At 37.0% G+C, this 13,415-nt stretch overlaps 1 protein-coding gene across 1 annotated transcript in view; it reads left to right on the forward strand.

The window, feature by feature from the left end:
* The window catches only part of UBE2R2 (ubiquitin conjugating enzyme E2 R2), a 119,765-nt gene that overhangs the window by 95,243 nt on the left and 11,107 nt on the right, over positions 1-13,415 (forward strand). Inside the window, exon 3 of the mRNA XM_077912310.1 lies at positions 1,989-2,086. Coding sequence (XP_077768436.1) covers positions 1,989-2,086 — 98 coding nt within the window. The remainder of the gene's footprint in view (positions 1-1,988; positions 2,087-13,415) is intronic.

A 13,415-nucleotide genomic window follows, 5' to 3' on the forward strand; every position in this document is an offset into this window, starting at 1 on the left:
TTTTAGATGCCATTGTAAATGGAATTGTTTTCTTAATATCCCTTTTAAGTTATCCTGTTTAGGTTATTGCTGGCATATAAAAAAGTAAACCTGATTTTTGAATCTTGATCTTATACCTACAACTTTGCTAAATTTATTTATTAGCTTTTGTAGCTTTTTTGTGAATTCTTTGGATTTTGTCATTTTTGAAATAATTTTACTTTTTCCTTTCCAGTTTGTATGCCTTTTATTGCTTTTTCTTGTCTAATGCTCTGGCTTGAACTTCTAGGACAGTGTTAAATAGCAGTGGTAAAAATGGGTTATCTTTGTCCTCCTGCTCTTGATCTTAGGAGGAAAGATGGCACCACTTAGTATAATGCTAGCTTTGGGTTTTTTTTTTTTTTAAATCCCCTTTACAGTGTTAAGATACTTCCCTTCTATTTATAGTGTTTTGAGTGTTTTTATCATGAAAAAGTGTTGGATTTTGTCAAATGCTTTGTCTTCATCAACTGAGATGCCCATCTTTTAATATGTTGTTTCTATGTACAAATCTATATATGTCATTCCACTGCTCAGAAATTTTATGTATATACATATCAAACACAGAACAAAGTGACTATTCCTCTGGTCTAGTTTTTGTGCTCCATTTTTCTTTACAAGTGAGTTCTTCACTACTGTGGAAGGTAAAATAACAGTACTTCAGAGGAGTTCACATCCCATTCCCTGGAACCTGTGAAGAAAAATTTGCTAATTATTAGCTGACCATAAAATAAAGAGGTCATTCTGGATTATTTAGGTGGGCCCAGTGTAACTCAAAGAGTCCTTTGAAGTGGAAGAGGTAGGCAGAAAACCAGAGTTAAAGATGTTACTGTGGAAGAAAGGCCCCGAGAAATGCAACATTGCTTGCTTTGAGGATTAGAGGCAGGGGACCAAGAGCAAAGGAGTGTGGGTGGCCTTTAGAAGCTTAGAAAGGGCAAGGAAGGAGATTTTTTTTTCTTAGAAGCTTCAGAAAGGAGTGCATTGCTGCTGACACATTTAATTTAGCCTTGTGAGAACAGTGTCAGATTTTGGCCTACAAGTGTAAAACAATCAGTTTTTGTTGTTTTAAGCTACTAAGTTTGTGGTGATTTGTTACCGTAGCAATTCAAAAAAACTACAACTACCCAAGCATATTCCGTTTATGGTGTTGGCGTATTTCTCTGGGTTAACTCATGTCTAAATTTTCCTTAAGTTGTTAAAATTGTACTTAATATTCAAGACCCATCTCAAAGCTTTCTCAAACACTAAGCCTTTAGTTTGTCTTCCACACTTCCACAGATGATACTTGCTAGGTATCATCTATCCAAATACACCCTAAGTTTCTCTCTCCTTGTTTCTGTTCCTTTTTTTTTTTTTTTTTAAGCCTTCCTCATGGCATCTAATGATAGTATAGAGTTTTAGAATTTAGTGTTTGGTATTGATTTTATTAAAATTTTATTCTTCTAAAAGTGATCTGTTATCTTGATACGGTTGTGTATTTTGTGTGTATGTCTAAGTTTGGGTTGTATATACAAGGTTTTTACACTTCATATAGTTATACCTCTAATTATTTAGAATTTAGAATTTTAGACTGAGATTGGTGACTATCTTAGTCTTTTGTATTGAATAACAGTCTGTGATGTATATGGTAGGCATTCCATATGTGTTTGACTTAAACATGTACATGTGGATTAGGTCCCATACTTTAAATTTATGAACTAAGGGGCACATGGGTGGCTCAGTCAGTTAAGCATCTCCCTTCTGCTTAGGTCAGGGTCCTGGGATGGAGCCCTGTGTCAGGCTCCCTGCTCAGCAGGGAGATCACTTCTCCCTCTGCCCCTCCCCCTGCTCGTGCTCATTCATGCTCTCTCTTTCAAATAAATAGATAAAATATTAAAAAGTAGTGAGTTTGGTCCACATCCTGTGGGAATTATAATTAAGTTTATATCATATTTTGAGTATTTACTGAATGTGATGTTTGTGTCTCACAGAATGGAGATGTATGCATTTCGATTCTTCATCCGCCTGTAGATGACCCACAGAGTGGAGAACTGCCCTCTGAAAGGTGGAATCCTACTCAGAATGTCAGGTAAGGGGTTACATAAGGAATACTTTGGTTTTTAGGTGGTTCTTAAGATTTATATTATCTTTTAAGAAGTACAAAGAATCCTTTCTGTACTTGGTTTTGTCTTCTGCTAGAGCTTTAACACATTTGCATCATTTTGAAGAGTTGTATTTACAGAGCAATAATGCATTTGTTACTCATTTCTTTAAGTTCATCTTGGAAGAACTTTTCTAGTCTGAATTCTTCCTCTTACATTATCTTAGTTCCATCCTGCATCTTTGGATCTCATGAAGTCATGTTTAGATTGATTGCTTCTTTATTCTTATTATATTTTGCAGAAAAATCTAAGTCTTTACAAACTCACAACTTTATATATGTAACTGGTTTTAAAAGAGCTTCCATGTTTCTTAATGATTTGAAGGGCTTGTATATTTCTTTTAATTCTCTTTATCTATTTTTGTCTTTTCATTTATTTTTATTTATTTTAAAGATTTTATTTATTTATTCATGAAAGACACACACACAGAGAGAGGCAGAGACATAGGCAGAGGGAGAAGCAGGCTTCATGCTGGGAGCCCAATGTGGTACTTGGTCCCGATCCCGGGACCCCAGGATCACGCCCTGGGCTGAAGACAGGCACTAAACCACTGAGTCACCCAGGCGTCCCTCAGATTTTTATGTAAATTCTAATTAGTTAACATACAGTACAATATTGAGATTATCCATCTGTTAATCTGTTGAACTATATATAAATAGATGGATATTTAACCATTTGTTTGTTTAGAGTAGCGGTCTGTATATTTAGGAGTTGGTCACTTAACCCTTAAAAGAATTTTGAAAAAAAACTGTGTTCACTGTTGCATGTTTTGTTCTGTTTTTTAAGATCTTATTTAAATAATCTCTGTACCCAATGTGGGGCTTGAACTTAACAACCCCAAGATCAGGAGTCACATGCTTTATGTACTGAGCCACTAGGCATCCCCACTGTAGCATGTTTTTAGGTGCAGCATTTTTTTGGTGATTTGTTTGTTTTTTAGGTATGGTTTTTTTACATCTCAAATTTAAATATTTAAAAAATACATTTTTTTCTACTTGGCATTTTAATTTCCATTTTACTATCCCTACAGAGTTTTATCCTAATACTTGAAATTTTTATGTTTGATAGCCTTATATATTTTGTTTATCCTATAATATTTTTCTGCAATAAAAATCTATATATATTTTAATTGCTTGTGACAAAACTGATTTTTATCTTGACATGATTAAAGTTGATTAAAAACAATACAAGTATATTATACTAAAAAAAAAACCAAGTATATTATACTTTCAGTATACTTTTTACATTTAATAATTATTTAGAAATGAATTTTTAACTAAGTATATAGACCTTTGTTTTCAGTTAGGTCATGTATCCATGAATAATTATTACATTGCTAGAATGAGGCAGAAATACAGCTTCAATCTATATGTATGGGTAATATACATTATATATACTAATATACACACCCAAGAATATATATATCTATATACATGTGTGTGTGTACACACACACAAGGACTAACATATGTATGTAACATAAATATATATATTGGATGCAATGATTAAAGACTATATTTACATGTGATAATGGAATAAAATCTTATATGGCAGCAAAACTAAATCCTTTTAATAATTCCTTCTGAATTTGGCAAAAATCAGAGTCAGTCTTTATAAAAAACAAAAACAATTTTATTGTGATATAATTCTCATACTCTACAAGTCTCCCATTTTAAGTAAACGGTTCACTGTTCTTTAATGTAGGCAGAGATACAAATATCCCCACAATCAATTTTAGAACTTTTTTTTAAAAAAATAGGCTCTATGCCCAATGTGGAGCCCAACTCGGGGCTTGAACTTATGACCCTGAGATTAAGACCTGAGATCAAGAGTCAGACATTTAGGGCAGCCCCGGTGGCTCAGCGGTTTAGTGCCGCCTTCAGCCCAGGGCGTGATCCTGGGGACCCGGGATCGAGTCCCATGTCGGGCTCCCGGCATGGAGCCTGCTTCTCCCTCTGCCTGTGTCTCTGCCTCTGTGTGTGTGTGTGTGTGTGTGTGTGTGTGTGTGTCTCTCATGAATAAATAAATAAAATCTTTAAAAAAAAAAAGACATGTAGCTGACTGAGCCACTGAAGTGCTCCATGGACATTTTTATTACCTCTGAAGAAACTCCTACCTCTTAGTATTTTCACTCCATTATCCCTCAACCTTCACCCTTCTACTTGCAACCCTAGGAAAGCACTAGTCTACTTTCTGTCTCTATAGATATATCTGTTTGGATATTTTGTAGGAATAGAGTCGTTTAATATGTAGTATTTTGTGATTGACTTTTTCTTTGTGATTGACTTCTTTAACTTAGCATCTTTTCTTTTTTTTTAACTTAGCATCTTTTCAAGGTTCATTTTTGTTGTAGCATTAATCAGTATTTCATCTTTTTATGGCTGAATAAGAATTCCATTGAATGCTTTTTTAAAAAAAGATTTTATTTATTCATGAGACACACACAGAGAGAGGCAGAGACATAGGCAGAAGGAGAAGCTGGCTCCCCACAGGGAACCTGATGTGGGTCTTGATTCCAGGACCCCAGGACCAAGACCTGAGCCAAAGGCAGACGCTCAACCACTGAGCCCACCCACGTGTTCCCCCATTGAATGCTTATATCACACTTTGTTTATCCATTCATCAGTCAGTGGACCTTTGGGTTGTTTCCACTTTTTGGCTATTATGAGTAATGCTGTTATATAAACATTGTTTTTACATATACATGTTTTTATTCCCTTGGATATATACCTAAGAATAGAATTGCTGGGTCATGTGATAACTCAGTGTTTAAATTTTGAGGAATTACCAGACTGTTTTCTAACATGGCTACACTAAATAGTTCATTCTTACCAACAATGTTTGAGAATTTGTTTCTCTACATCTTGGTTAACACTTGCTATTATTTTTGTTTCTAACCATAGTGAGTGACATGGGATCTCATTGTGGTTTTGTTGTTGATGTTTTCTCTTAAATGACTTTTAAGAATTTTAGAACAGTTTCAGATTTTTGAAAATTGTGAAGATAGTACAGATAGTTCTCCAGAATTCCATGCATGATACCATGTTATATTTAACAGGCATGTCTCCTTATGGAACTGTGAAAGTCTCAGACTTTCCTTGTTTCTGATGACCTTGACAATTTTGAGGAGTACTGATCAGGTATTGTAAAAAGGTCCCTCAACTGAAATTTTGTGATGTCTTCCTGGTTACTAGGGTAGGGTTATGAGTGCTGGAGAGGAAGACCATGGAGGTAAAATATATTGTTACTACGTTGTATAAAGGGTATGTAATATCAACATGACTTGTCACTGTTGATGTTAACATTCATTACTGGCTAGGATTCGGTTTTTCAATTTCTTCTGTATAAAGTTACTTGTTTTTCCCATCCCATTCTGTACTCTTTCGAAGGAAGGAGGACATAGGTGTAACCCAGATACAAGGAATGGGAATTATAATTCCATGAGGCTGAGGTATCTGTATAAATTATTTCAAATTCTTCTGCACGGGAGATTGGTCAAAATCAACATCCATGTGTGTGTCTGTGTGTTTATATATTTATTGTCATTTTGTTAGTCTTCTTGTTAAGGGGGGAGGGGCAGAGGGAGAGACAGAATATTAAGCAGGCTCCATGCCTTGTGCAGAGCCCCACAGAGGGCTCGATTTCACAACCCTGAGATCATGACCTGAGCTGAAACCAAGAGTCAGACCCTCAACTGACTGAGCCACCTGGGTACCCCTTTGTTAGTCATTTTTAATGAGAAAAGCTAATAACTCCATTAGAACTCCACTTTTGTTAAAAATAAAAGTTGGAAGTTTTTTGACTTACACAGATTTCGTACCAGTTTTTACCAAGTTACTTCTCATTCTGGGAAGTGTATACTAAAGAAAGCATCTGTTGAAGCATATCAAATTATTGTTGATTATGTGTTGATTATGCTGATTACGCATTCCTTTAGGTACCTTGTTCAGTACTTAGAGTTGAGAAAACATATATTTTGGATTTCAGCACATCTTACTCATGTATTTTTTAAATCAGAAAAAAAGTGCCTCCCCTCTTTAATTTAAATAAATGTGTTAATATATTTTACCGTGACAACCATCATGTTCTGAATTCTCTCTCTTTTTTTTTTTTTTTAAGATTTTATTTATTCATGAGAGACACAGAGAAGCGAGGCAGACACCTAGGCAGAGAGAGAGGCAAGGCAGGCTCTTTGGGGAGCCCGATGCAGGAGTTGATTCTAGGACTCCCAAGATCATGTCCTGAACTGAAGGCAGATGTTCAACCACTGAGCCACCCAGGCATCCCCTGAATTCTAAGATAGATCAGGCATAGAACCTTGCCATAAGTTTATTATGTCTGTGAAATACGGAATCACCACATACTCCCTGTACTTTATGTTTTAATGGGACTCTCCCTCAGTGATAATACATTTCAGATAGAATTAGAAAGTTCATTTTAATGAAAATATAATTCCAGCAGATCCAGTCTATACATATCTGAATTTATTGTACTTCATCATATACCAAAATACTTTTTTTTTTAACATTATTCTACACTTCTAACAAAATTATTTGAGAAAGGAAAAACAGTTGGCTTTATAAATTTCTCATTTATATACCATATGTTTCATTACCTCTGGGCAATGCACCCTAGGAATATTTGGGATGTGTGAAAGGTATGCATTTCTTTTGTAAAGAGCAATTGTGAAAAGGGAAGCTGGAAAGGAGAACTGATGTGATACTTTATATATCCCAGGTGCATGGATATATTAAAGACCTCTGCTTTACACAGGATCTTATATGATCATCAGCAGAATTCGTATATTCTACTTCTTCATGTCTCATATACCTTACATCATGCAATTATAGCTGATCATTTGTACCTTTAACCTACTTATCCTATTACTTGATTTTTCAGTGTCAACCGGCATATTGACACTTAGATCTAAATAAAAGGAAAGGGAAATCAGCATACTTATTCTGATTTCTATTCTCTTTCCCCCTTTTCTTCCTGACTTTTAAGAATATTTGTTTTTTGAGGCACCTGGGTGGCTTAGTCAGTTGAGTATCCAACTCTTGATTTCAGCTCAGGTCATGATCTCAGGGTCATGAGATTGAGCCCCCTGTGGGTGCTATGCTCAGGATAGAACATGTTTAAGATTCTCTCCTATGGGCAGCCCAGGTGGCTCAGTGGTTTAGCGCCACCTTTGGCCCAGGGCGTGAGCCTGGAGACCTGGGATCGAGTCCCACATCAGGCTCCCTGCATGGAGCCTGCTTCTCCCTCTGCCTGTGTCTCTGCTTCTCTGTGTGTGTGTGTCTCTCATGAATAAATAAAAATCTTAAAAAAAGATTCTCTCCCTCATTCTCCTTCTGTCTCTCCTATCCCACTCGGGTTCTGATTCTCTCTAAAAAAATAAAAAATAAAAAATAAAAAATAAAATAAAATAAATATATTTTATATATGTATAAATATTTTTAAAAATTTGTGTGTGTGTGTGTGTGTGTATACACACACACACACACAAAATTTTAAAAAAATATTTGTTAATGGGGAGCCTGGGTGGCTCTGTCATTTGAGCATCTGACTGTTGATTTCGGCTCAGGGTTATGAGATCAAGCCCCATGTGGGCCACCATGCTTAGCAGGGAGTCTGCTTGAGATTCATTTTCTCCTTCTCTCTGAACCCCCTCCTGCTTGTGTGTGTACTCACTCAATCTCTCTCTCTCTCTCAAATAAATAAATTTTTAAAAAATATATTTTATTGTCAGGATTAATAACATTTATAATCTATACTGTTTTGTAACATAATCCTAGTTTTAAAATTTTCTTATTCCTACCATGAAGTAAATTCACTTTTTGCTGTCCATTATTTTACTTCCTTTGATCTATTAATTGGCTGAATTTGTCCATTAGTTATTCCTACCATGAAGTAAATTCACTTTTTGCTGTCTATTATTTTACTTCCTTTGATCTATTCATTGGCTGAATTTGTCCATTAGTTATTTCTCCAGGAAAATGCTCCTTAGAGCCTTATTATATTCCCTGAAATCTTAGATGTTCAAAATGTTACATGCTTATGTTTATGGGTGTGTATACATGTTTTTTGCCATGGTACTTCAAATGGCAGTTTGGGTATAAGATTTCAGAGTCATTCTTTCTTTCCTTAAGAATGTTATACACGTTATTCTGCTGTGTTTATTGTTTGGCCACCACATTTCTCAGCTCTTCCACCCTATATAAAAGAAAGGACCCAAATCAAATCATGAATCAAAGAGGAGAGATCACAACCAACACCAAAAAAATACAATTATAAGAACATATTATGAGCAACTATATGTCAACAAATTAGGCAGTCTGGAAGAAATGGATGCATTCCTAGAGACCATATAAACTACCAAAACTGAAACAGGAAAAAACAGAAAACCTGAACAGACCATAACCAGCAAGGAAATTGAAGCAGCAATAAAAAAAGTCTCCCAACAAACAAGATAGCTTCCCAGGGGAATTCTACTAAATATTTAAAGAAGAATTGCTGGGCAGTGGGGGAGGCTCAGTGGTTTAGCGCCGCCTTCAGCCCAGGGCCTGATCCTGGAGTCCCGGGATCAAGCCCCACGTCAGGCTCCCTGCATGGAGCCTGCTTCTCTCTCTGCCTGTGTCTCTGCGCGCGTCTCTCTCTCTCTCTCTCTCTCTCTCTCTCTCTCTCATATAAAGAAAGAAGAAGAATTGCCACCTATTCTTCTGAAACTGTTTAAAAAACTATAAATGGAAGGAAAACTTCCAAACTCTTTCTCTGAGGCCAGCATTACCTTGATCCCCAAAACAAAGACCCCACTGAAAAGGAGAATTACAGACCAATATCCCTGATGAACAAGGATGCAAAATTCTCACCAAGACACTAGCCAATAGGATCCAACAGCACATTAAAAGGATTATTCACCACAATCAAGTGGGATTTACTCCTTGATAAAAGGTGATTCAACATCCGCAGATCAATCATTGTGATACATTAATAAAAGAAAGGACAAGAATCATGTTTGTCTCATTAGATGTAGAAAACGCATTTGACAAAATAGGGGATAGAGGGAACATACCTCAATGTCATGAAAGCTATCTATGAAAAGCCCACAATTAATATCATTCTCAATGGGGAAGAAGTGAGAGTTTTTCCCCAAAGGTCAGGAACATGGCAGGGATGTCCACTATCACCACTGCTGTTCAACACAGTACTAGAAGTCCTAGCCTCAGCAGTCAGACAACAAAAATAAATAAAAGGCATCTGATTTGGCAAAGAAATTAAACTCTCACTCTTCACAGGTGACATGATACTCTGTGTGGAAAACCCAAAAGACTCGACCCCAAAATTGCTAGAACTCATACAGGAATTCAGCAAAGTAGTGGGATATAAAATCAATGAACAGAAATCAGGTGCACTTCTATAGACAATAAGACAGAAGAAAGAGAAATTAAGGAGTCAAACCTATTTACAATTGCACCCAAAACCATAAGATACCTAGGAATAAACCTAACCAAAGAGGCGAAGGATCTGTACTCAGAAAACTATAGAACACTCATAAAAGAAATTGAGGAAGACACAAAGAGATGGAAAAACACTCCATGTTCATGGATTGGAAGAACAAATATTATAAAATATCTGTGTTACCTAGAGCAATGTATACATTGAATGCAGTCCCTTCAAAATACTTTTTTCACAGAGCTGGAACAAATAATCGTAAAATTTGTATGGAATCAGAAGAGACCCTGAGTAGCCAAAGGCATGTTGAAAAAGAAAATCAAAACTGATGGCATCACAATCCTGGGCTTCAAGCTCTATTACATTACAAATCTGTAATCAAGACAGTATGGTAGTGGCACAAAAACAGATACATAGATCAGTGGGACAGAACAGAGAACCCGGAAATGGACCCTCAACTCTATGGTCAACTAATCGTCAGTAAACCAAGAAAGAATATCCAATGGAAAAAAAGACCATCTCTTCAACAAATGGTGTTGGGAAAATTGGACAGCCACATGCAGAAGAATGAAACTGGACCATTTTGTTACACCATACACAAAAATAGACTAAAAATGGACGAAGGACCTAAATATGAGCTAGGAATCCATCAAAATCTTAGAGGAGAACACAGGCAGCAACCCCAATGACCTCAGCTGCAGCAGCTTCTTGTAGACACAGCTCCAAAGGCAGGGGAAACAAAGGCAAAAATGAACTATTGGGACGTCATCAAGATAAAAACCTTTTGCACAGCATAGGAAACAGTCTACAAAACCAAAAGACAACCGACAGAATGGGAGAAGATATTTGCAAATGACTTATCAGGTAAAGGGCTAGTATCCAAAACCTATAAAGAACTTAACAAACTCAATACCCAAAGAACAAATAATCTGATCAAGAAACAGGCAGAAGACATGAACAGACATTTCTCCAAAGAAGACCTAAAAATGGACACCTGGGTGCTCAGTGCTTAAGCATCTGCCTTCGGCTCTGGGCGTGATCCTGGAGTCCTGGGATTAAGTCACACATCGGGCTCCCTGCATGGAGCCTGCTTCTCCCTCTGCCAATGTCTCTGCCTTTCTATCTCTTGTGTGTCTCATGATTAAATAAAAAATCTTAAAAAAAAAAAAATAAAAGAAGAAGACCTATAAATGGCCAACAGACCCATGAAAAAATGTTCCGCATCACTCCACAACAAAGAAATACAAGTCAGAACCACAATGAGATACCACGTCACACCAGTCAGAATGGCTAAAATTAACAAGTCAGGAAATGACAGATGTTGGCAAGGATGTGGAGAAAGGGGAAACCTCTAACACTTTTGGTGGGAATGCAAGCAGGTGCAGCCACTCTGGAAAACAGTGTGGAAGGTTCCTCAAAAAGTTGAAAAGAGCTACCCTCTGATGCAGCAATTTCAGTATTAAGGATTTACCTACAAAGGAAACAAATGTAGTGATCCAAAGGGGGCACCTACACTCCCAATATTTATACCATCAATGTCTGCAGCTATCAAAAATAAAAAAATCTTGCCATTTGCAACCATGTGGATGTTTGGAACTAGAGGGTACTATGCTAAGCAAAATAAATCATTCAGAAAAAGACAATTATATAATCTCACTCGTGGAATTCAAGAAACAAAACAGGATCATAGGGGAAGAGATGGAAAAAATAAAACGACAAAATCGGAGAGACAAACCATAAGAGACTCTTAATCATAGGAAACAAATTGAAGGTTGCTAGGTGGGGGAAGGGGTAACTGGGTGATGGACATTAAGGAGGGCACATGATATTGTGAGCACTGGGTGTTATATAAGACTGATGAATCATTGACCTCTACCTCTGAAACCAATAATACATTTTGTTATTGATTGAATTTAAATTTTAGAAAGAGACAATTCAGTTATGTGGAACAAACTTACTTTTTCAGTCCTGCATGTTGGAATTTTCCTGAGAGTTTTAGGAATTGATCATCAGTTTCTATTTTGTCTGACAGTAAAATCTTCATCAAACACTCAAAAAAAAAAAAAAAAAACCCTTACAAAAAATCACATTTTCCCCACTCATAACAGACTTCTTTGCCATAATATGCTCTATATTTTTAAAATTTTTATTTATTCATTCATGGGAGACACACAGAGAGAGGCAGAGACACAGGCAGAGGGGAGAAACATGCTCCATACAGGGAGCCTGACTTGGGTCTTGATCCCAGGACCATGGGATCACACCCTGAGCCAAAGGCAGATGCTCAACCATTGAGCCACCCAGGCATCCCTGATGTCCTCTTTAAATTCCTCTCCCATCTGGCAACCCCGGGGGCTCAGCGGTTTAGCGCCACCTGCAGCCTAGGGCGTGATCTTGGAGACCCTGGATCGAGTCCCATGTCAGGCTCCCTGCATGGAGCCTGCTTCTCCCTCTGCCTGTCTCTGCCTCTCTCTCATTCTCGCTGTGTCTCTATGAATAAATAAATAAATAATCTTAAAAAAATAGGTAAAATCTTTTTTTTAATATATAAAATCTTTAAAAAAAACCTCATTATTGTTTTAAAAATAAATAAATTCCTCTCCCATCTTGAAAATATGTAAAAAGGACTGAATTTTAACAGGTCATTTTCTGGTGTTACAGGTCCATCTTTTGAAATGGTATAAGTGAGAGATTAAAAGGACCTGGGTTAACTGGAAGGGTCAGGCATTGGGCTTCACTTCTTAATAGTTGCCTATCAGTTTTCATCAAATAAGGGTATGCCTGTAAAACCTAAGAATCTCAATCAGCCATTCTATTTCTCTTCCTGTGTATATGTATGTTTTAAGAGTCAAAGTAGGGACACCTGGGTGGCTCAGTGGTTAAGTATCTGCCTTCGACTCTGGGCGTGATCCTGGGGTCCTTAGGATCAAGTCCTGCATCAGGCTTCATGCTTTTCCCTCTGCCTATGTCTCAGCCTCTCTCTCTCTCTGTCTCTCATGAATAAATAAATAAATCTCTTTTAAAAAATGAGGCAAACTATGTTTAGGCTTTTAAGAATGAACACTTTCTACTTCATGCTGCCTGGAGGATATGTGTATAATATTGAAGAAAAATGCCAGTCTTTAACCGTACAAAATTCCAATTTTTGTCTGCTTAGTTTCCAGGAGACTCATAAGCCAGGTCTTACTTGTGCTGGGGCCAGTTTTATACTCTTCCTCCTAAAGTTGTACTTGTGGTGATATAATAGCTAAGAGAGGCCAAAAACTGGGCGGGGCTGGGGTACCTGGCCGGTTCAGTTAGTAGAGCATGCGACTCTTGATCTCTAGGTCATGAGTTCAAACCTCACATTGGATGTAGAGGTTACTTTATTTTTTATTATTATTTTTTTAGAGGTTACTTTAAAAGGTGTGTGTGGGGGGGGCAGACCCTACCCATTGACCATTGTCTATATGTTGAAAAGGGACAAATACATATTACTCATGGGGTCACAGATGTCTAATTCTGATTTTATTATTTTTTTGTTTTTAAGGTTTTATTTATTTATTTGATAGTGAGAGTACAAGTAGGGGGAGTGGCAGAGGGAGAGGGAGAAGCAGGCTCCCCACTGAGCAGGTAGCCCTGCAACAGAGTTTGATCCCAGGACCCTGGGATCACAACCTGAGATGAAAGCAGACACTTAACTGACTGAGCCACCTAAGTGCCCTAATTCTCATTTCTTATCTCCTTTATTTTTTTTCTTATCTCTTTTAAATACTACTTTAGTTTTGATGTTTTTAAAAACATATGTGAACTCTATAGAACTTCA

This window comes from Canis aureus, chromosome 10 (genome assembly GCF_053574225.1).
Source record: "Canis aureus isolate CA01 chromosome 10, VMU_Caureus_v.1.0, whole genome shotgun sequence".
In the NCBI taxonomy this organism is placed as follows: domain Eukaryota; kingdom Metazoa; phylum Chordata; class Mammalia; order Carnivora; family Canidae; genus Canis; species Canis aureus.